General features: G+C 40.8%; 1 protein-coding gene across 9 annotated transcripts in view; it reads left to right on the top strand.

Annotated features, from left to right (window-relative positions):
* The window catches only part of meis2a (Meis homeobox 2a), a 176,022-nt gene that overhangs the window by 77,270 nt on the left and 73,418 nt on the right, over positions 1-25,334 (top strand). For 5 of the 9 annotated variants that reach the window (XM_029460259.1, XM_029460261.1, XM_029460258.1 and 2 more), the window contains 6 exons: positions 19,237-20,072; positions 20,540-20,766; positions 22,302-22,443; positions 22,717-22,767; positions 23,150-23,200; positions 23,704-23,853. In XM_029460259.1, coding sequence (XP_029316119.1) covers positions 20,061-20,072; positions 20,540-20,766; positions 22,302-22,443; positions 22,717-22,767; positions 23,150-23,200; positions 23,704-23,853 — 633 coding nt within the window. In that variant the 5' untranslated portion in view covers positions 19,237-20,060. Of the gene's footprint in view, positions 1-19,236; positions 20,073-20,163; positions 20,359-20,539; positions 20,767-22,301; positions 22,444-22,716; positions 22,768-23,149; positions 23,201-23,703; positions 23,854-25,334 lie in introns of those variants that run through there. The other 4 variants (XM_029460260.1, XM_029460265.1, XM_029460267.1 and 1 more) reach the window with 4 other exon arrangements.

Below are 25,334 nucleotides of genomic sequence, written 5' to 3'. Positions count from 1 at the left end.
GCTGTCTTCCCAAGGTGTGACATTTCAAAATATTTATAGCTCTGGCACATTAAAGGCCTTCCTTTGAAGGTGACCGACCGCTCTTCCACACCAGTGTAATTAATGGAATCTCAGCTTGTTCGCCTTGTGTTATTTATCCACTCCATTCTGCTGAAACACTATGGAAAACAGCACGGAGTTGGCTTAGCTACCTCAGCTCATAAACAGGCATTTTATACCCTCCGGTACCAGGATGCATTGCACCGGGGGGCGACGGTGGATACCATTCCACGCCAAAGCCCCCAAAAGTTTAATATTTTATTGATTAGAGCTAAACCTTCTGTCCAAAGTGGCAATTAAAATTCAATTAAACTGACTGAAAGCATCATATTAAACTTCATCTCTTTATGAGCTCCAAGATAATGCTGGAGGACAAGACTTGAATATAATCACACCCTTTTTAGATTATATTACCTTGTTCATTCACTATAAAAGTGACACTTTTAGGTATACTTTCGATATTTCTTATCTATAACATTCTAATGAACACATTTTATAGCCATTAAATCAACTATTATTGGGCATTGTAATAAAGAGAGATGGTTACTTTTTGTTCTGCATTCCACATTAAAAAAGTTTTTCATACAGGTAAATAAAATGTCAAAGAACTAGTAAAATATAAACAATTTAGCAAACTTATTAAAACCTCAATAATGCTTACTAACATTACACACAATGGCGATACAATATTCTAGGGTCCCAGTGTTTGAAAGCTAATAAGGTGGCCTCAAACTTTTGTTTTATTGAAATGCACACATCAGTAATAAGTGTGCTTTTATCAAAACAAGACTCTACAATCTCTATATACTCTAATAATCTCTATTTGGTCTTAAAACACAAAGTAGGAGTCTGATGGGAATGTCGTTATTTTTGCAGAACCAAAATATTGAACATAATTTAGTTTTGACATCACGGTGGCACTAGTTGTGATGACGGCTCGTCCTGAAGGGGACAGAAATGATGTTTACCAAATTTCATAACAGTAGATGTTATCCTCTGAGGAACATGTCTGTTCATAGAAATCCATCCAATAGATTTTGTGATATTTCAGTCTGGGACCAAAGTGGTGGACGTCAATGCCATCCCTAGCGTGTGTCTCAATTTCTAACAAAATCATTTACGCATAGATTTTATTAGTTGATCACAAAACAGTGTCAGGATGTCGTTGCTCCACCACATCCTTTAATTTGTTTCCAACACGCTCATCAAAGGTCAAAGGTTAAGCCACAGCAAGGCCATTGATCCCGCACCATCCGCCGCAGTAAGCAGGCTATTTAGATGTACACAGTCAGCAGTGTGGGAGACTGAGAGAGGTTGTTATTACTGAGTGCCTCTCTGTTTCTCCAAGACTGTTTGCTCTGTGTGATTATTCTGTCCAGCTCCCTGAGCATCCAGGCTCCTGCCTCAGTGATAAAGATATTCATTTACCTGATATGAAAACCTTGTTCATGCCGATCCCCAAATGGCTCTAGATAGAAGAGGGAGAAAGCGGGGAGGTGAGGGACGCCGAAGGAGGATAGAGGAGGTGATGGGATGGGATGGAGAGGAGCTGGAAAGAATGACATGAAATATTAATACGATTTGAGCCAATGTGACACCTAAAGTTTGCATGATAACAAAATAAAACTTTGTATCAAATGTGGGTCCCGGAGTTTTTTTTTTATTGATTTGTGGAGAAACCATTTACCAAGACATACAAGTCAGTTGAAGTGGAGAGTATAAACCTCCCAAAGGTTTTGAATGTGTGATTCTGTGAAATGAATGAATGGATAGAGGCCGTGCAAGACTGAGTGTGTGTGTGTGCAACAAGCTTCGATTGTAGGTGTGAATGTGTGTATGTTTGCGTGTGTGTGACTGTGTCAAGGAGTATCCCGAAGTACACATCCTCCCCTTTCTGCTAATGATGAGATTCATATCGTTTAAACTGCCTCTGAATGAGGAGGCTCTGCATGCATTGCTGGCATCCATCCATCCACTAACTCTTTCACCGTGGATATTATGGGAGGGGGGGGGGGGGAAACTAAATGTGTCCTCTCAAATGCATCTTCATGGTTAAAAGGGTAAAATGAGATGCAGGGATACGTTAGTCCCTCCCCCTCATCACGTAGCCAGCCCATCTTCTCGTCTCTTTATTTTGTTTGAGTATATGGCTCACTCATCTCAGGTTTTATTGTCTCTATCTCGGGGAGCGCTGCTTTTGCCTATAACACGGTCACCATGCGCGGCACATCAGGCAAGTTCTTGATTCTGTACTCAGTAATTTAAAGCCTTTATGGAATTGCAATTTCAGGGCTCAGTGCTTGTTTTTCTAAAATGTACTCAAGGAATTAGCTACTCCAGCCACAAATCAGTTGAATTTATGCACAGTTGTAATACACTTTATGGGCTCATGGTACATTGCTTCAAAAACAGCAGATGTGAAATTATGATAAATATAATGAGGGATTTTTTTTTTCTCCCTCCTCTCTCGCCTCTTTCTGTCCCTCACCCTCCTCCCCTCACACACACTCTCTCTCTCTCTCTTGACTGTGAGAGAGAAGGATGTGAAGCGTGTTTACTTACCCCATACAATACATTTAATGTCTTAGTAAGGGCCGCCAACAAAACCTGATTAATGTCCTCATCTCTTTTATTAAAGATAAGAGTGGCACTGCAGTCAGGAGATAGAGAGAGTGCCATAAATCTCAGGCAAAATGAGCAGTCAAATAATCACTCATCAGAAATGAAATCTACATACATTAACACTCGCAGACATTCTGCTGTGAATATAAACACAGGGCTACGGGCGATGAAGCCTGCTCCATTTATCCACATATTCGCGGTTAGGGGGAGGTAAAGGTGTCTGGAAGAGGGTAAGCTCTCAGCTGGTGATGATGTTTAAGGGGGTCCTGTCCCGCTAAGTTACAGTCCACCAGACTAACCATGTGTCCAGGGAAGCAGACGTACAATCATTAGGGCAATGGATGAGTTGGATGGCGGAGGCAATTAAGCATCACCCTGAATAGGACATAATGTTGATCCATCCCTACGATTAATCAAGGCTTGCATTAGACAGTGATGGGCGACCCTGTGCCTTTGTGACAAAATGATTCTTCATCCCGTGTTTGGGGATTGGGATCCGGAGGTCCTTAATGCGCCTTAGAGGCGCCCCAATGAAACCCTGTCATTTATTCTGTTTCTGTCCCTGACAGCTATCAACCTGTCTTCTGCCAGCCAAGGAACATTATCTGAACTCCCAAGGCGGTTAGCGACAGGGACTTATGAGTGGTGGTAGCAGACAGGCAGATATGTAAAGCAACGATAATGCTACCTTGCTTTTGTAGTATTGCGATCAGCCACCCAGGTACATGTACAGTCAGTGGCAGTGTAGGAAATTTGATCAAATATTTTGGGGGGAAACTTTTGTCCCCACTGTCAAAATTGAGGCATTTATAGGGGCACTTTTAAAAAGTAGTTTTAAGTGCATACAATTAATTATTTTGTCTTAATAAAGGATAAAGATATTGGCCTAAACGTTCAAATATATAAAGATAATTCAATCTTGGGGGCTATTTCTGCCCCTCAATTATGGTTTTTAGTGTCATTTTGAGATGTACCCCTAATTTCTGACGCTATAATGTAATATTGCATTATACAGACGTACAGTATGTTTCAGTTATTTAGCCGATCTCCATTGATATAAAATCCTATATGTACCATAGACGCAAATAAATGGTATACAGATGCATATAAGTATCTATTTACACATACAGTATACTTTTGCAAGCAGTCATGTATGCAAACATGCAGGAAGTCATATATAAACACACTGTTATGCCATACACCACAAAGAGAAACACATGTGCCTTTTCCATCTCACCCACATCAGAGGACTCCCTGTGACAGATGTCATATGTTGGGATTAAAAACCTGTGGAAAATTAAAAACAAATCTACAAGGCACTATGACTGCTCTTTGATTCGATGTCAATCATATCTTAATAATCAAAATTATCTTTTTTTTTTCGCTCATTCGCCACTGCTGTGGCATCTGGCAGGGACAGGCTTACGACGGGTCTTTACAGCGGAAATTACAAGAAATTGATTTTTCATGCTTGATAAGAGTGCCAAAGAACTTCCTATAGAGTTGTGCAACGTGCTGCAGCTTCACTCAAAATATTGACAGGGGATGCGTAGCAGCGTCAGTGGTCTCACTGGGATAATGACTTGCTTGCAAGCTGATACTGTACAGATGCCTCATAGACACGATGCCAAAGCACATTAATTAATTAAATAATCAATCATGATCAACATATCATGTCTTATTTGTTTTACTTTAATAGTTTTCTACGCAATCACCCTTTTTTTTCCGTCTTTTACTATCATTGAGGATTATATTATCCCCATTATTTCTAATCACAATGTCCTTTTACACATTATTTAAATGTGTAAGAATTCCACTTGTTCTGCTCCACAGTTTTCTGCCTTTCTATAGTCTCCCTTTGTCCATACGGTTGCCCATTCACCTGTATTGCTGGATCATAAGAATGTCATTACCTCCATCAATGAGCCCACACATCTAAGAGCCTGTTAACCTGGAACAGGCCTGGCTGTGCTGCCCTGTGCTGATGGGACAATATGCTCCTTGTTATTCTAGGATCATTGACGCTAAAGCCCCGGCAATCAAGTCAGTTTTGTCGAAGCTCATTGGCTCAGTGGGGTCTCGTCTCATCTGCGAGCTTGGAATGAGGAAAGGAGTGTTCGGGTTAGTTGGGTCGTTAGGTAGAAATTCTTATAATGGTGCATGTTACATTAGAGCCTTACAAACCAAGGATAAGGGTTTCAGAGCCTGTGTAATGTAATTTGCAGGAATGGTTATGGTAGATAAGAAATTCTCTTGAAGTGTGAAGTATGGAGATGAATAGTTCCTTATTAATCCTGACTCATCACATTCTGTGCAGGCGCACTAGTTCCAACATGAATAGAAACCTAATCTAAGACACTTTCATTGCTGATGATATATGGCTGTATGTATCTCTTAAAGTGCAGACCCAACGCAGTTGGTAGAGTGGTGCGCTTGCTTCTGCTATCGTCTTACTTGTTTAAAACATTCGTCCCAAACAACAGCTAATTGCATGTAGCATTAATAGGACATTCATATATGCACAATAGTTGTGAGCAATCTCTCAGCGTGAACAGGAGCCTGATGAAATGTACACCCATGATGAGATGGAAACAGCTGAACAGCTGAGGCCAGAGGTGTGACGTGCAGCCACCAGATTTCCCTCGTATGAAACAATGGTGGGACATTTTTTCATTGGTCCCCTGTGGGACCAACATCACACATGAAACTTGTAGAACCATAGTTGAACTGTATACAATGCTATCGCGTTCTTACATAGGGGTGGGTGGTATCGATGGATGAATGCATCTTAATTGCATTCAATTCAAACCATTTGAACTTTTTTGCAACCAAATTCTTGCAGCAGCCATTTAAAAAAATGCTACATCATGTCACTTGATCTCTTCCAGTTAGTTCCAGAAGGATTATTCCCCATTTCATTACAAACAACTGCGACTGTTGTGTTAACGCGTTAACTGATAATGTTTTGCACTTATGTTTCAACCAAGCTGTGGAAGTACAGTCACCTATATTGTTTTTTGGAGAAAATAAAATACATAAGTTGAATTGTATTAAACTTTGGGTCTGTTATACAAAATTTGAAAATTAGATTTTCTATTTTTTATTTTGAGCCATAGAACTAAAACTGTTGTTTTGGATTCGTTATGGTTGCATTTGAATCTTTAGACGCACAACAAGGGACAGTTTCATCTTATAACAACAGCTCATCCTATACCGCAACTTTATACGTGGTATATCACAACTTCAAGGAATGTAAAGTAAGGAAAAGATATCGCCACTGTGATCGTATTCAGAGTTGTGTTGAAATCCTCAGCAGCATCTCCAGTTTATCCCTGTCCCTGTGGGATGTCGGCCTCTCGGAGGAAGAGGGGGCCATCTTTGAGGAGGTGGCGTCACACAGCTGCCACAGCCCAGCAAAGCTCCTCGAGGAAAGACGCGTTGTCAGTGCACATTAATCATCGGGCCCACCATCGGAAACAGATTCCCCTCATAAGCAATTTTGCTCATTAGAGTTACGCTGCTGATTTGCTGATTGGAGTTACGCTGAGGCTCCTACACTGTGAGGGAAAGAGAGCAGAGCAGGAGTGAGAGGAGGGAGCGGTGCGGGAGAGAGGGTCTGACACATTTACAGTGATGTGAAAGCTGAGATGTTGATTAATGTGCATTGTCCCTGTCACATAAACTGAATAAATAATATCAAACAAAAGCAGAGAGAGAGAGAGAGAGAGAGAGACTCATTTACAAAACCAGGAAATGAAAGTTCCATTTAGTTAAGGAGCAAGACGGACCGGGATGACAGTCTGTAGACACGACTGTAAACAAGAAATCACCACAGTGTGAGTCAGGGCCGTGTGCCCACATGCACAAAGCACCTGGCGTGGCTGTTTGAAGCATTCCTTAAACTGACTCGGTTCAAGTCTTGTGGCATAGACAAAACATTAAGAGGAGAGCCCCACTGCCCTGCCAGCTCCTCTGAAGTCCGCCACTGCTTTAAGTGGCCTTCCTTGTTCGCATGACATCTTGCAATCAGCTCTTGAAAGCCCCTTCGGGCTGTGATTGGTTTCAAAACAATCTCGCAGCTCACAATTCAAGCAGGGCATTAAATAAATACTTTTTTGTAACAAGCCATCTGACATGCTGCAAGTGATGCATAGTGATAACAGAATATTCCACATCCCCATTTAGGTCATATTTAGGGTAGGCTGTTTGTATTGATCTTCATATCCCATTGACAAACACCCTTGTTTACATAAATAAACAATATTCTGTTTGCTGCTATGGAAACAGAGTTTACCCAGGCCGCAAAAATCACCATTTAATGGAGTAAGTTGTTTACATGCCTGAGAATGCTGGCTAATAATGGCATATCTCAGCTGTCATACTGCGGTTTCTCATAACTGTGTGTGTGTGTCTGTGTCTGTGTCTGTGTGTGTCTGTCTGTCTGTCTGTGTGTGTGTGTGTGTGTGTGTGTGTGTGTGTGTGTGTGTGTGTATCCAGGCTGGCTATCGGGAGTGGAAGATGGTGTTTACAAGCTACAACTCTTAAACGTAACACTTGTGTACACCAAGTAATTTCCGAATATTAATGTGAGCGGTGCTCCTGTGATAATCCTCTGGCAGAAAAAAAAAAAAAGATATGAAATTAAAAAATGCAAAGTTGTTGATCATTATTATTTTACATTATATTTCAGTTTTATTTGTTTTACATTTTCCGACGTGATATCCTGAGCAGTTGTGTTTCTTCAGAAGTTTGTGAACAGAATGAACGCATTGTTTAACAGTGCCAACTTTGCGTCGTGTTTTGGTTTGATCCTATCCATTACATCCTCTCAGTCGGGTCGCTGCGTGCCCCCCCCCCCCCCCCCCCTCCCCCCTACCTGTCATTAGATCATTACTCCGTTTTAGGGAGCAGCAAACATCCCAGGCCGTCTCAACTTTTCCTGTGGAGTGGAGCCAACGACCGCATGACTTAATAAATGATGACAAACGTGAGCCAGCACTCACATCAGCAACATTACATACTAACAGAGACATGGAGCAAGTTCAACCAAATAAACGGTCACTACAGGTTCAGTGTGTTTATCTATATGCGTGTCTCCTCCTCCGTCACGCCGGCATCATCTCTGTACTTTGATCATTTTCAAATGATCCTTGGCGTGTCATTCTTCTCCGTACAGATGCGCAACATGCGCTAATTAGGCTTTTTTTTGTTGTTGTCAGGTGAACGATGGCTACTGATACACCCTTCTGTCATTTTCTTCAAGAGAAAATGCACTCGTGCAGGAATTCCTCTGTCTGCCTCCCTCAGCTCCTTTTTTTTCTCCCTGCTTTTGCACATTCCTCCGTCTGGCCCGGGAGAAGTCGTTTTACAGTTCAATCAGGAATTCTAATAAACTGACCTGTGCTTTAATGACTAATTCATTGTCTCCTTTACTACCTTCATGGGTATAAAGCGGATTAATGACTTGAGCAAGGTTAAAAACAGTACCACTGTGCTTTTCCTTCATCTATTATCAATCATCCTTTAGATTCGTCGGAGAGCGGCGGAAATTGAAGGAAAATTAGTAATCCTTTTGATGGATGATAGCATAGGTAGGAGTGTATGCGTAAGATATAAGTGTGGCCATAGCATTAAATGGAAATCGCCTGATAAGTAGCATCGCATGAGGAGCTTGTATTTTAAGACGTGCCTCGTATATGGAACAAACTGTAATGCTGTATGACAGGAGTGTTATCATTCTGTGACAACAAAGCCACCGCAGATTTTAAACAACCCGAGTGAGGAAAAGACACATTTTTGATCATCTTCTCAACAGTGGACTCATAAATAGCTGTTACGAAAATGGCCCAGAGACATAATCTCGTATATTGCGCGGCACACTTCTCGACGGTGTGTTTACAACAAAGCTTTTAGGGGGAAAAACTCCGAGGAAAAAGGAGAAACTCCACAGCAGTTTAGAGAATAGAGGTTAGGAATTTCTCCTGAGTTGTTCAACTTCTTTGACAGTTTCTTTACTTTTTTTTTATCTCCCTGTATTTCTTTTCCTGTTGTTCAGAAATCCCATGCAAGGAGGAGAGGGATAAAATAAATAAAAATAAAAACCAAAAAGGGGGAGGCAAAGGGGAACGGCGAGGAAGAGCGCGTATAAGGCTGCCTCTCTTTGTTTACCGTTCTATATTTCCATCATACGTACGTACGCTTCTGCTGAATCTCTGGGCTCTTCCCATTCTTGGCCCAGTCATTTCTGACAATGTTAATGATTTAGTGGAGAGCCCTCAACAACGGATGATTTGTGACATGTAGGAAGGCTCGAAACGGGGGAGGACTAGGCAGGTTTCTGCGGGGAGTGTTTGGGATCCAGGGATGCCTTGAAGATAGTGATTCATTATATTTAAGACAAGTGTGACATCCTACTTCAAGGAAGCAGCACACATATGTATGGAGGGGGAGATTTTTTTCGGGTGGCCAAAGTGGGGAGGGGTAGGTAAGTACAAAGGAATGCTGCAGTGTTTTTTGAGATGACATAGGAATAGGAGGCAGGCATATGGAGACGGCAGACTGGAAAATAATGGGTAATGGAGGAATTTAGCCTCGGGCTATATGCCTGCTTTGCCTACTTCTGTATAACTAGTATATTTATAATTCAAATACATACCTTTAATAATTAACAACCAGTGAATATTAAAGGAGAATGCAGGGTATATTTTTCTACGGATGGAGTCAGGTGAAAACATAGTATTACATTTCAAATTTGACAACAACACAGAACAAAGGATGGAAAACAAAATAAGTTGGCTGCCAGTTTTGGCCAATTTCTATTTATTTTTTTATCTTTGGGGCTCATGATATAAACAAAAAGCCGTCTTGTATTAGCGTGACATTTATTTTAAATGTTTGGTGTTTTTGCTATATAAAAAAAAAAAGATGGTTAAATATTTGCGTTTGTCATCCATCACGTTTAAATTAGAAGACATTTAATCACTGGCTGCCGTTACAGTAGGCTTATTGTTTCTTGGTTTCTCTTACTGAATCGTTCTGTTCAAGTCAGTCGAGGGCAACTCCCTGGAAACCCAAGTGTGCGGTTACACACGCAAACATCTCGCTGATTTTTCCTGGAGTGTCTCATTCAGTATTCGATTGTTGTCTGGAAGTCATAGAGAAGTTTTTTGCGCTGCGTAACAGCACCAGTGTGGGTCTGGCTTTGACAGCCTTTTGTCTGGCCAAATTGTAAAAAGCTGCAATGTGACATAAACATGACACAGAGCATGATACTCATGTGACTGTGAGTGATAATAACTCTCATGAAACACACCCTACTCTACATAAGATGATGTAAAGTCAGACACATTTAGGCTGAGCAAATAAGAAGGGTGTTTTTTGCAAATCCTGTGTATTTCTGCAGAGTTCCAAAGCGTGCCTTTTTAAAAAATAAAATATCCCAAAGGACAGTGTGTTTTGTAAGTCTGCACACAAGTGGCACAGAAAAAAGCTCTCATAGACTGTGTCAACCGATGTTATGCAAACACCAGAGTTCAACAAAAACCAACACATTTGCATATTGTGGATCTGAAATGTGTTCTGCTTTTGTGCAGGCCTCATTTCTATCGCTAAGCTTTGATGTGGCTCATACATATTGACGACCCGCCGAAGAAACCAACCATGTTAACTAAAGCATGAGCTCAATTTGTGCATCCCCTTTAAAAAAAAAAAAAAAAGAGAATGGTGCATTAGTTTGTCCCATTTATATTTCCTGGGTTAATTAGCAAGTGAGAGATTGGACAATTAGTTCATCCATGCTAATTGATTATAATATTACAACTAGGTGATGATAGGATGAATGCAGACTCCTCGTTCCATATTCCTCTAAGGGATTCCATAATATATACAATGCTTCTGTGTAATGAGGGTTTTAAAAGACCAAATCAGCTAGGGAAATTGTTAATTCAATTCCACTCAGATGATACTGAGTTTTTCAGGGCACAAATGAATTGGATTGAATTGCAGGGATCTTACGGAAAGGCAGTGTCCTCTTTGATTTCGACTCATGTCGACACAGATGATGTAGATCACTGGTCCATTTCTGTCGCCGGCACAATAGGATGTGATCTCTCAAAGACCTGATCGTATCTGGGTCATTTTTTTTCCTTTTCTTCTTTTGCTCATAATTAAAATGCCCGTTCCGTTTCATATCTGCAAGTTCCAGAGATGCCAACGCCGCTTTCCGAGGGAGAGATGCAGTGAATGTTGATGAAGTAAACACGGATGTGTTCGCCGGTACTCCCCTTATCTAACTTTGCCGTCACACAGGACCCCTTCCCTCCTCAGTTGTCAGATGTATGGGGTGTGAAGCTCAGGTATGGACCTCTAATGACCTCACGCTGGTGGCCCCACTCCAGCTCCATCACACATGTGACAGTCTGTCATGAGGCACAGCTGCAGGAATGAGTGCTGATGAAGTTCACCAGGAAAGTTACACAGGAAGTGCTCAAACTCCCACTAAGAATATGACAAAAAAAAAAAAAAAAAAGGTAACAGCTGAAAAATGTACTTTAAAAGATAAATGTATTTATTGCTCTGCTGTGCTCAGTTGAACTTACTTTGACTTTTAGCTCCGGTGTTAATTATGTTCATTCTCACACATCGCTCATCTTCTATTTGAGAATTATTACACTTTATTTCTTCAAAGTCGTCCCTCTTAAGCACTTCCATATATTTCCAGCCTCAAAACGAGAACTATTTTGTGAAAAATGTCTCGAAATATTCGCCCTCAGGTGGAGCAAATAAAAAATAAGATTCATGTGTTAAATGCTGAAGTATTGCACTTCTTTACTGTGCTTAATAATTAATAGCCCATCCCATCACCCTATGAATATTTACATGCAAAGTGTCCCTGGGAGCCTTCCATATGCCAGAGGGAGGGAAGTCTGTGTGTTTATAGCATTAAACACTCAAACATCGTCACTAACCCTATTTTGCCTCCAACCATGAAAAACAGTCACTAAAGCATCGCAAGCATTTTATTTGTTGTTGCACAATGTAACCTATTCAACTTCCATTTAGACGTGGCAAGTCAAATTACAGATACTCTCTCTGTGCTCAACTGAAATCCCAGGACGCCGCTTGTCGAGTCGAACGAGAAGGGAGCAGAAATTAGGTTTGGTAGGGGTGGGTTCCACGGCGATGACATTGCTCATTGAGATCACCTTCCACTTACTGTGTCAAAGGTCTTGTTGTCAGCCCTGCTCAAATCAGTAGAAGAAATTACATAGTATATTAGATTATCTTGTAAAAGCAGTAGGAGAGAAAGGATAGCGCACTGATTTTTAAAAAGTTAATTTGAGCCCGTGCAACTTTCAGCGAGGGGAAAATAAAAAAACAAACTCTTGCAAATTATAAATGATTGCTGCGGTTATCTGAGCTAATTACGCTGAGGACTTTGGACTTTTACAATGCCAGACATTAACGTGCTATTCGATTCTAATCTTGGCGACCAGCGTCTCTTCATTCCTCCCTTTTGTATCTGATCCAAGAATATAGAATAAATGGCTGTAACAGAAGTTTTGGAGACATTGCATGACCGCTCTGCTTGTGACTGCTTCAGAGCACGATCAGATTTCCGACGTCTGACGTCTGAGAGAGAGACTCGCATCAGGAAGGTGCAGGAGTACAGCAACATCCCTGTTGTTAAAGTGCCACTGCGGCTATTATAAAGGATACCACGAGCTAATAACGGACAAGTAGGATATGTAATACAAATAAATCTGCTGTTACTAGTGAACCTGGGCATGTTTGGCTCTTTTGCTTCCATTGGTGATATTTATCTAGGAAGGGGAAGGCTGAGTGTTGTTGTTGCTTCTCTGCAGGTCCCCGAGCTCTCAGATCTCCTCTCTGTCTCCTGTGCGGATAAGTAGTGGCTGCAAAGGCAACGCCGCTCTTTGATATTTCACTCCTCATTTGAATCAGTGGTCGCTTTATTTGACAATGCCAGGTAATTACCTGGGTACCTTTTGCTTGATCATGTGAACTCCTGCAGAACCAGAGTGGAGGCAGGGAGAGCTGGGCTGTGGGTATCGGAGAGGAGATGGAAATGGGAACACGTAAACAGGAAGGGGGGGGGGGGTTGGGGAAAGCATGGGGACAAAAACAAACACAAACAAACCATCTGCATTTGTTTACTTGCATTGTTTTTCGGCGAGTATTTCAAACAAGCGGAGTCACGAGCGAGGCTATGTTGTGTTAAGCAAGTCGTGTGTGTTTTTAAACGTTCAGCTGCGGTTTTTCTACTGGGACTGTCCCATGCTGTGGTGCGGTAACTACAGAAATGCATTTAACAAGAGAGTAGATACACTAAGTGCAGGTTTATTATAACTCAAATGAATAGTTTTTGTCTCTCGGGTCCAGTCATTTGATTAGCTTATACTCTCTGTGGTGTGTGTGTGTGTGTGTGTGTGTGTGTGTGTGTGTGTGTGTGTGTGTGTGTGTGTGTGTGTGTGTGTGTGTGTGTGTGTGTGTGTGTGTGTGTGTGTGTGTGTGTGTGTGTGTGTGTGTGTGTGTGTGTGTGTGTGTGAGAGAAATGATTCAGTGAAACATTTTACTTATGAGCTTGTGTGTGTTTCACGTCTGCGAGAGAGAGAGAGAAAAAAGAGAAGAGCAAATCGAAAGACAGTTTAGAAATGTTTTAATGTAATTACATGAAAGCATCAGGAAATTACAAAGTTCACAATACATCTTCAGAGAACAAAGTATAATCTTTTACAACATGTACATACAGACTGAAATAGATTCCGAACTTAGTGCCCAAACCAGAATTTAACTGTGATTTTATTTCATTAAGAATTTTAAAAATGCTGATACTCAATGAGGGTTAGGTTCTGTGTTTCAAATAGCTGGATATGTAACCTTGTCAATGATGTTTATTGAATAGGAGAGCAGTGTTTACTCTGTTGTGTGACTAGAATATCAAAATCCGTCACTCCATGTGAATGCAGCTGCGTTCAAGCTGACTGACTGAGCTCTCCTTGGAGGAAACCAGTAGACAATTTAGGCTTGGCCCTGAAGTTGAACTGAAACACCGTGGCAGCGTTTCTTTAAAAAAATAATAATAATACAATATCCCTCTCATATGCTCAAATAATATTAGATACACATGTATTTTATTTTCATTATCTATCCTAGCATTTTGTTTTAATCACATCAATAAGTAAACACAGCTGTTTTAATGGCCTCCCTGTGAAGGACATGTGATTCATTAGGGCTGTAAATAAAAGAGAATGACGCAAGTCACAGAAGTCAGGCTAAATATATGCCTACTTTTCACAAAGTGAAAGTTTCTCTCACCTTTTATTTAATTGTATGAATAAAGCAGTGTCTATTCGTGTACATAGTTTTTGCCTGGTATCTTCGGCGTGTGTTAGGATAAGATATGCAAATCTAATTTCTGTACAGCCTTGCTGAATGTCTCTGACACTCTCGGGTTTGGACGCTGCATGCATTATTTCGGATGTGGACACGTTTAACAGTTTGTAGACACTCGGAGGCAGCAATGCTTTAACAATTTAATACACTTTCTAATCATATTGGAACCATGAAAACATTCCCCCTGCTTCCGCACGGGACAAAACAACACAAGAGTGGAATTTATTTTCTTTTCAAAGTGGAGAGGGGAATTAAGACAATTTAATAAAGGCTTAAATCGCTGGGGTTGTCTGTGCAGCGCCTAAAGCCATATTTCCTCTGATCAGCGGAGGAGGGCGACTTTATTGGACATGTTTCTATTTCCAAATCCGCATAACAGGCAACGATGCATGTATTTCCTATAATGTAGATAAGGGAGAGAGGGTTTGATATGTAATAAAAGGTGGGTCTGTGCTGCCTGTTTAAGCCCCTTAAGCCTGATAAATGATGAGCGACAGAGGCACAGCAAGAGGGTCACCGCTATTAACTCCTCGGTTTCCCGGTCTCCACTTAAACTTCTCTCAATTACATCTGGTAATGTGGCTGGATACGGGCCTTATAGGCTTCGACCTGTTCAATCTAACTGGAAAAAAAGAAAGAAATCATACGCAAATCTCCACAAGCGCCTTTGTGGATGTAGGTATAGGCTGTCCCTAAAGCCACGTGTTAAGGGGGAAACACAGGGATTATCGTCTGTGGCGTTACTAACATGCACACCAGGTATTCTGGGACAAACACCCAATGCAAGCTCATTAAATCAGCATTTGGTGTATCCGCACAGGCGTTAACGACGGGCTCTAATCTCGGCGGTGACCTGCTCAAACTGTGTCACAGCCGAGCAGAGCTGAGACTCTGCAGAGAGGCTGCACACATGGCTAGTGTTAGTTTTAGACAGAGTTTTTTTTATTTTCAACATGTTAGAAAAATCTATTCAGCTTGAAATTAGTTTGAAAAAATAAATGAATCGCAATATAGTTTTACATCTGAAATAATTTTTTATCAAATTATAAGAATTTTAAGGAAGAGACTTTAGCATTAATATGTTAGTATAATATTGTTTATTACATCAATGCGCTGTTTTCCAAATCACAATATGAATCGTTTAACTTTTTTTTTAATTTCGATATTTTAATATATTTCGTGATTGTTTAACACTTACTGGTTTTATTCTTTGTTTGAACATGCAATGACGTAAATGTAAACGTATAATAACAGATAATAAAAATCGTCCAGATTATATCAATATTAAAATAATCACATAGCCTAGCCTACATATCAGTGTGTTGCAAAGCATGCGTATTTAATACTTTCATATCTAAATCATTTGAATTTATATGAAAGCTGCATTTAAAATGAACAAAAAAATCACATGAATTCACAAACTGATAATAATTATTGCACACGTATTTAAAGAACAACTACGACCAATAAAGGCCACATTCTTCTGGTTTGTGTGACACAGTCACAATCATGTAACCGCTTCAGCTGTAAAGGCTGTAAACAGTTAAACCGAATTTATGGTCGAAGCATTGCAGCAAATAAATGAAGAATTACAGAAACAAATGCATCGGACGCTCGATTTTGGACACTAAAACTAAAACTGCATTTTTTAATAGGCCTATTCATATTTTCGAATCACGTTTCTGTGCGGTCAGAAATTAATAATTTGATTGCAATTCATTTCATTTTAATTATAAAACAAGATTTTGTTTATATATGTGAATAGACTTTTCTTAAATTTAGTCGATTTGTTTTCGTTTTATTTTGTGGGCCTTTTCTCATTTATTGCAAAGCTTTCGACAGCTCGGCCCCAGCTGCGGCCGCCAGGTGTCGCTAGAGGGCCGCATAATGTCCATGAAGTGTATGAAGGGAAAAGCCACAGTTACATTTGGTGTTGGCCTCCCGTCTCTCTCTCTCTCTCTCTCCCCCGCCTCCCTTTACTAACCCTTTGACACCAGACTCTGAGAATCGGTGGAGGAGAAAATGAGGCTTTGGAGCTGAAGAATTTACAGTTAGTCGCGAAACTTTTACAAGTATTTGAGTTGCTCACTCCACTTTCTGAAACCCTATAGTCACATTTCACTCCGGAGGTCAAAAAGAGTTCAGATTGAGATGACTGAGGTAATGCTTTCTGCGAGAGGAAAACACCGAGGAGCGAAGTTATTATAAACAAATCTTAAATACAACAATCAAAAACATGTCTGCAAAAGAGGAAAATCAAATGCAGTTTGTGGACATGATTAAAAGAATATACCCCGTTGCGTTCTTTGAAACAGCGCAAAGCTGCATTACTTTAATTTAGTGCAGAAAGTAAACTTTTAAATTAAATAATGCATCAGTAGTTGCATTTCTTTTAATTTTCCAACTGCTGCAAAAGAAGAAGAAATGGGCAGGCTGCAAGGTTTTTACTTTCCAAGCCTCTCCAGTAGTCAGTCTATGATCCAGTCTTATCTCAGCGCCTTTATACATTAGCTCTGCTTATTTGCATAATCTCAAATACTGAAGAGGGCCAAAGAAGAACAAAGTTACAAACAAGATTAGGGCGATTTTATTTGTTCCTGCGGTTGAGCGCCAATTGTTTCTCCAGGAGTGTTTAAGGTCACTAAGAGGATTTGAAGCTCGTTTCATATCAGTGGGCTTTTTGAGGGAATTAAATCAACAATGCTTTTCTCTCCATATTTAGCAACAGGCTTGTGTGTGCGAACAACCGAGCCCTGCAGGGCAGGAGAGGGGGGAGACGGGTTGTAAGTCCTGGTAAGAGTAAACAGAGGAGTGGAAGTTCAGTGCTGGTGCTCGGTCGCATGCAGGCGGTCCTGGTGCACCTTTAGGATGTGACATGCAGTGGATCTTTAGCCTGGTGATTGTCCCAGTAGTGTTTTCCTTGAAATGGATCTTCTCCCCCCCTAATGAATCCAAACGCAGCTGGCCATGTCCCACACGGACACCGAGAGCTTTAACCCTAAACTGACCTCAATTTGACACCACCAGATGAAATTTTACCGCCTGTTAATGCCATCCACTGATTTTTTTTTCATACGTGTAAGAGTTGTGCGTGCACCTGAAAAGCCTCGCAAAGTGAAAGCCACTTGTAAGAAATCTAAAACTCCTTAAAACGTGTAATTGTCTGTGATAGGTGTCCTCCTGGAATTATCTGGCTTGTAAAACGCGGTCAGGTTATAAGCAGGGGAGTTTAGGTTGGCACAGGTCTTGTTTATGAGGAAAATTAATTTTAATTACCTATTGAGTGAATGATGATTAAAATAAAATTAGAAAATTAAACACCGACTTGTGTAATGTCGCATCAAAAGCTGTTATTAAGCGAAATTAACCCGTTTCGCAACCTAAATGCTGTTAATGATGATGTCTTGTGTTTATGGCTTCCATTAATTACTCAAATAAATAGTTCACAAAAGAAGGAGTTTAAAATGTCCACGTCGTTAGGAGTCGTTGCTGGAAGTTTTATAGGGAAGGATGTGTTTCTGTGGAGCCGTACATTGGACACGCATAATTAGGCTCTGCTATTTTCACACGCTCTTCGGGTGTTTACATCACTCTCCTCGGGGGCAAATCACATATTTCCACAATAAATGCGGAAGAAATGCGGTAAAGATCTGGAAGTATTTATATTTAAAAATTCTCTCAAGCGTTTGGGTTTTTAGGATACTCGCGTTAACGGGAGATTAAACATACATATGAGAACATATTCTATTTTTTTTTATAGTCCAGCTTCAAAACTTTCCTTTTACTGCGCCGTGAAAGGACGCGCGTTCACAACAAAGCAGTAGATACAGTATAAGGTTTGTGCTACTTACCGTGGTTGTCCAAAGGAGGAGGATGAAAAAAAAGTCAATCGTTAGTGCACAAATCAATGTGAACGATAGTATTTAGCTTATGGAAATATCAGTCTTCAATAGCAGAGTCTGCCGGGCTGGTTGTGTTTACAAAGTGTAAGAGAGACTTGGAGACGGTGAATGCCTTGGCTCTCTGCGCAACGCTCTGCAGCTCCTTCCCGGGGTATTGCACGTTGAAATGTCCACACAGCCGTTTGTCAAACCCTGCAGTCCTACACTTCCCACCCCCCTTTATGCCAACAAACATAACTGTTGTCACGGTTTCATTTATTGAATCGTTTTCCTTAAAAAAAAAAAACCTCTGCTATTTCTGTAATCGACCTCAAGCAACTCTGTTTGGTATTTTGTTTGTTGGGAGAGTTTATTGACCCCCCCAACGGTAGCCGCAGCCCAATTCCCTGAGCGTGTGTCTACCTTAATCCTAACCTGTGAATAATTAATTTCCACCATCAAAAATGTCACGGAGCCATAAATGGAGCCCTTATGTGAGAACCTATCAATACAGCCATGATGCCATATTAGCATTGATGGAGCTAAATATTAAAGGGGATAGATGGCCTGCTTCTGTTTTGTGCGTAAAAGTGCTCAGGCTCCAAAAAGGGCTTCACTGCAATCGATGGCCGGAGCGTTGCTCCTCCTCTAAACTTCAATCTCCTCACATGATTGATGATCTTGGGGAGCTTTGATAATTGACTGCTCTGAGGTAAGGCACGGATTTCTATCAAGAGAGGGGATTGGACGAAAGAAACATACAAAATTACTTTCTCCACAAAAGGTTTTTTTATTTTTTACCTCTTGGAAAAGTTCATTCTGGGCTTATAGGGGTGCTGTGTTTAATTTTCAAAAAAAAAAAAGAGCAATAATTAGCTGTAAGATTAGGAGGTATTACTGAGATATTAGCCACACCAGCTTATGGCCACAAAACAGATAACACACACGCGTCATGCTCATTTATTTAACTCAGCATTCAGATGTTTCTGAAGATGCTTCATAATATGTACTTTAACTTCTATCACGACTGTAAGGATGGATAAAAAGTTCAAAAATGCATTGTGTGTCTTTTGTTGATGTTTCATTTTACCGTGCGTAAAAGTGTCCATGCATCATGCGTAAAACTGCATTAAAATAAACTTCATGTGTGTACCCTAAATCATGATTCTTGTCATTTAAATCAGTCAGTGTTGTGTTTGATTGAAACTCAGAAGAGCTGCAGCCGAAGTGTCCGCGCTGGTAAACCTTCCTCATTCAGCCTTCTCTGCTTTTTCTTTAGGACTCTTCACGGCGAAAAGGAATTGGGTGGGAGTTGGAGCTGTGTTGGTTTGGCTTTTACCCCCAGTGTGGAGTTGAAGCCGTCCCTGTGTCTCGCATATACTCTGCATATCACAAGATTTGGTCTCTCCTCTCTCTTTTCTGGAGCTGCTGTAGGACTGGCTATGGCCACCGCTACTTCCGGGATCCGTCATTTCATTCGCCCACCGCTCAGCGCTGCGAACTGACTCTGTTTCTATAAGCAAGCTAGCAGCCAACCTGCCAACACTCGCTGACACTCACTCATCTCAGTCTCGCCAGATAGACGAAATACCTACGGGGGAAAGAAAGGAAAGATCTGAATCGCTATCTCTTAATTTCTACTGCTTTTTTTCTTTTTTTACAGTGATAATAAAACAAGATAGCGATCTGGAAGCATTAAAGGAGACGCGGACTTGCGCGATGAAAACGGACTAAAAAGATTCGTCCTTCTCTTGAACATCATCACCAACCGTCATTCATTCATTACCTTGACAACCTCTGGCTTTGATTGACAGCTGGAGTGGCAAAAAGCCATGAGACACGACAGTTTAGTTACATGCAGGTTGTTGATGGGCCGATTGTAACCTTCACTTTGGCGCATTTTTTCTTTTTTTTCCGAGGAAAGAGGGAAAACAAGAAAAATTGCAAAACTCCCTGATGCTACGATTTCAACTGAACCACACTGGCGAATAGGAGAAGTCGCAAAGTTGGTTGAAAAAGGAATCTTGCCTCTAAATCACTTTCTAAACGGGACTGGGATATTAAATATACGACAGATTCAGGAGTTTATTGGAGCGCAGCCTGATGGCGCAAAGGGTAGGTTTTAAATCTCCTACACTTACCTGTTCAAATCCACAGTAGGGAGGCACTCGTATCGATAACCGCTTGTCGGGCGGTGGCAAATTCACAAAGTATTCATATCAAAGCCGCTATATTTGACATTTCTGCAGCGCCCCTACTCTTCAAGCAAAGTGACAGCCTCTGCTTTTACCGACAGCCTCCACGACAGTCGTGGATCAGTTTCACAGGAGACTCCAAACTAATTCGCTCTTTTCACCCACCAAACTCTCTTTCGGGAAGCACCTAAGTTATAATGTTTCTGGTAAAGACAAACCGTATATCACATATAATATGACACTTTTTCTGCCTTGGTTGTAGCGAATTTTTAGTTTCTCCTTTGCGTATATTGAAAATGAGACGGCATGCTTTTTTGTACTTTTCACATTTGTTTAAAAAAAAGTAACCGGGCAGCCCGCTGACTTTTGCTCTGATTTTGTTCCCAGTACGATGAGCTGGCCCACTACGGTGGGATGGACGGAGTCTCGGCGTCGATGTACGGGGACCCGCATGCTCCCCGGCCGCTTCCCCAGGTCCACCACCTGAACCACGGACCGCCGCTGCACGCCAGCCAGCACTACGGAGCTCACGCTCCTCATCCAAACGTTATGCCCACCAGCATGGGCTCTGCTGTCAACGACGTTTTAAAGAGGGATAAAGATCAGATTTATGGGTAAGGTTTGCATGAACCAAATAAGCGTGCAATATTTTTTTGCCTAAGTTTTCAGCTTTTCTGTAAGTTAGTTTTGTTGGCGTTTCTCTCTCACCACTAAATTCAAATAGTGTTTTGTGCGGGGTTGACCGCAATTTTGGAGCTCTATTGTTGGTCAGGGGAGTTGTTGATGTGTAATTTTACACGCATTGTAGAAAGCATCGTGAAGCCTGCAGTAAGTAAGAGTAAGCCTCGAGCTTGAAATACAAGCTATAAAATAAGATGGAAGCTCTCTGTGCACAGTCCCGAGCTCTAAAGTCACAGGCTGCATGGAAATATAATAAAAACTATTTTCAACACCACAACAATTGTCCCACGTTATAACGTGTGCTTTTAATATTACAGCCCACTATTATTTGTCAATCCTTAAAATAGTCTTGACTCATTTTCAACGTTCTCGTTGCTGCCTGCAAAAAAACTTCTCAAATGTTTTCAAATGTTGCAACACAGACACAAAGAGCGCGTTGCAACGCACCGTGTGTCTTTATAATTATACGTTCAGCACATTATTCTGTGAAAGGAGACGTACTTAGACGTTCTTACTGAGGATTGCAAAACTTTAAAAAAAAATTCCAGACATTGCTCACGAACAAACGTACACACGAAGTGCTGTAATCCACAGTGTATCATTATAATCTGGGATGTAGTGCAGAGTAAATCCTCTTCATCTCTTTTACTCACGTTTTATGCGGAATAGAGTTTACCTTCATGTTTTATACTGACATAAATCTAAATTACATAAATAAAAAAAACTGAAGCCAGTTTTATGAAGTTAACGTTTGTACCAGGAATAGCATTTTATTCTGAAATGATAATTAAGCTTATAACAATTATTTTAATGACTGTTTGTCTCTTGATGTTGCTTGAATAGTACTCAGACTTATTTTTTTTTATTCCCCTCTGCTTCAATTTTAAAGCCATAGTTTTAATAGTAAAGTCCTCGGTGCCTCAGTGCGTCTGTAGTGTAACTCCTAAAAATATATAATTTAATTTAAAGTTTTTACAGACTGTATAATTTATCTAAACTCCCAGTGACTGTTGTAGAGTTTGTCAGTCTTATTTTTGTAGAGTTTTGTTGATTTCTAAGCCGTGCACTGCAAAAAATGTCAGTATCAACAAGTCGATTATTGAGTGTAAAATCCTTAAATTTTCCCCCAAACGAGGAGTAAAAATATTCCAGATGCGTGTTCACCCATGCTTCCAACTCAAACCCGCTTCTAAAAAGAATCTTGAATCCAGATTGTATTGTTTTATTTGTTGTCTGCCTCGTTTTAAAAAATGCGGGCACTTGTTTTGAAAGAAGTGTGTAACAACTATACACCGGGATAAAAGCATAATTATCTCATCCAACGGTGTTATATTTTTTATATATATATATACATTTTTCTTTATGGCTAGGGAGCCGACAGATATGCAGGTTGATTGGACATTTTTTGCAGTGGGCATTGTGGAGCCGGTGTGCTGCTTGTACTCAGGCTGTGTTTCCCCTCTTGCAGTCACCCTTTATTCCCACTGCTCGCACTGGTTTTTGAGAAGTGCGAGTTGGCGACGTGTACTCCGAGGGAGCCCGGCGTAGCAGGCGGAGATGTCTGCTCCTCAGACTCCTTCAATGAGGACATTGCAGTCTTTGCCAAACAGGTCAATTTCGAAATATTAAAAAATAAATATTTTGGATGTTGTGGCTGCGTCATGGCACATAGTTTTCTGCCTGCTTCATATATTATTTTTGCAATAAAAACTTTCTCTTGATATGATTAATGAATAGTGTGTGTTCGCTGCAGAATTTTCCACGTAACACAAACTCATTTGTGAGAATTGTTTTATTATGAGGTTACATTTCAGTGTAGAAATACACACACATGTCGCACATTTCATGCTAAACTAACTTTGACATTTGGTGTATTATTTTAGGTCCGAGCAGAAAAACCTTTATTTTCATCAAATCCAGAGTTGGACAATTTGGTAAGCGTACACTTTGACCTCTCTTGTCTCTCTATAATTGCCGCTTTGCTGCGGTTATGCTCTGCCTTGTTTGGGGATACTCTGGAGTGTCCGCAGCATCACAGTAATACATATGTAAACATATGATTTAAACTTCCGCACAGATCAGTCAGTGCTCAGTCTTCCCATCTAACTGACCCAGCTGACCAGTGTGTGATGACCAACTAGATTTTGAAATACAGCTTCCTTGTAGTCATAAAAAATGTTGCTCTTGCTGGCTGTAGTGCACTGCATATTGTTATGACGGGCGGATTATTACATAATACTGTAAAAAAACAAAAAAAACAACAACATTGAATCCTGTACATTTTGTGAACTGTATTTATTTTTGCCCCTTTTCCAGATGATACAAGCCATACAAGTATTACGGTTTCACCTCTTGGAATTAGAAAAGGTAAATATTATAAATATGTATATATTAGATTTATCTGAGCATGATGGCACCTGCACAAAAACCCTGTATTTTAATGCAACTGATATAATCAAATGCTTCAATATGCAGTCCAGTGCTGTAGCATATGTGTATTTTAAATAAACCGGCATGCGTTGGGGGAAAGTTTCAGGTGTTTATTTTTCATAAAATCTGCTATTTTATTTAGCCAACTATTTATGTGACTATTGATAAAATATGCTGGAGCGTCTTTGCTCACGTTGCACATTGGTATCGATCCGCAGATTTAGTTTCAACTGCTCATTATTCCAGCAGTTTACGGCATGCTGTTTATTTTTTGTCGTTCAACTTGTTGCTCCAGTCTCAGGAGAATAATAAGCACTGCAACAATTTCACTATTGTTTCCTCGACGCCGATAATGCCCCCTTAATTGGAGTTATTCTTGGACTGGCTGAAGCGTTTCCCCAGCCTGAAAAAAAAGGTGTTTTCTTTCTTTTTTTTTCTAGGTGCACGAGCTCTGCGACAATTTTTGCCACCGGTACATCAGTTGTTTGAAAGGAAAAATGCCAATAGATCTAGTTATTGACGAACGGGATGGCAGCTCAAAGTCAGATCACGAAGAGCTCTCGGGATCGTCGACTAACCTTGCAGATCACGTAAGTAACAGCGTTATATTCATAATATGTGCTGTGCTGTTTTGGTCTGCATGCGTCTCTGCTGCTGATAGAGAACAACCGGGCTTGTATACTTTTTTTTAAACACAATGCATATGAATAATCGGCTTGTTTTTAGATAATCAGATGTGTTTGAAGTGTCTCATAATGCCTACTTTTGGGCTACTTAGCCTGTGCTCAGTGTGTGACCCTGCTGTGCCATCAGTAAATAGAGCATGCTCTGTTCTGCAAGGAAAATCTGCCGATCGATGTTCTAAGGTCAAAAGCTAGATGTGATACAATAGACTGAGTTATTGTTTTAGTCTTTTGATTAGGGGCAGTCATGAGTGCATAATGCGTCCGTGCTTGCTTGTGTGTTCGGGGTTTGAGTGACTGTGTGTGTGTGTGTGTGTGTGTGTGTGTGTGTGTGTGTGTGTGTGTGTGTGTGTGTGTGTGTGTGTGTGTGTGTGTGTGTGTGCATTAGAGGGTGCGTGTGTGTAAATCGCTGACGTGCGTTATGGAGAGTTGGGAAAAAAAACGTGAGGCAATTATCTGTTACGCAGGTTTAACGTTAAAGCAGGGTATCAGTGGTAAGCTTTAGCTTTAGGCCAATATTTAAAAAGAAAAGGGCTTTATATGTGGGACTGTGGGAGCTGGATATGGCCTCTGTGTAAAGCTGTGGATTTTGCTGCAGAGGTGGAGAAAGTGGTAGCCTATTGAAATAGATCTCAGAGCTAAAGGCTTACCATCAATGTCAAGTTCACAAGGCATCTGATGGTTCGTCTGGAGGCCTTACATTGCTGTTGATGTTAATGTGTTTAATTGTTTCGTATTGATTGCCGTGTGGGTTGCTCTGCAGTGGCTTTCTCCTCTGCTCCCCATTTTATGGCTGGAGGCTCCATAATGCTGAATTCAATTATATGCACCTGAAGTACAGTAGCTTTAAATTTGAGGATCGATTCCCTGGTTTAAATCGTGCATTTTCGGTGTTATAATCACGGGCTCTCCCCCCGCAATATGGATTGAGCTGACAGTGTATTATTGAGTTGATATCTGTGAATTATTGCGTCTTGCATGCCTGTGGTAAAGCTAATGTTTTGGTGGGGGAGAAAACGAGCGGGCTATTGCAAGTAAGTGACTAGTTAATATATGTGGAGCGCAAAGCCAAGCCTATTAGGAATTTAAGCAGTTTTAAGTGTTATGCAAAGTCACTGCGCTGCATCTGTTGGGTCTGGCTATAGGCCTAATAGCAGCGGATTCCCTTTGAAAGCCCGTCGCGTTCACATGGCCATGCTGCGCACCGCGCAAGGTGCATTAAAACATAATTAGACCGAAGATGCCGATGTTGGTTTGAGAAACGGTCAAAACGGCAATATTGTGGTCCTCCAACACAAGTGTAGAAATGAGGCATGCTGTTGTTTATATTGCAGAGATTAGATAAACTAGCCTGTTTAGTTTCATGGCAGATGGTTGATACTCCAGGC

Source organism: Cottoperca gobio, chromosome 22, assembly GCF_900634415.1.
Source record: "Cottoperca gobio chromosome 22, fCotGob3.1, whole genome shotgun sequence".
NCBI classification, from domain to species: Eukaryota; Metazoa; Chordata; class Actinopteri; order Perciformes; family Bovichtidae; genus Cottoperca; species Cottoperca gobio.
The sequence above is the reverse complement of the archived record's forward strand: the minus strand, read 5'-3'. Positions and strand labels throughout refer to the sequence as shown.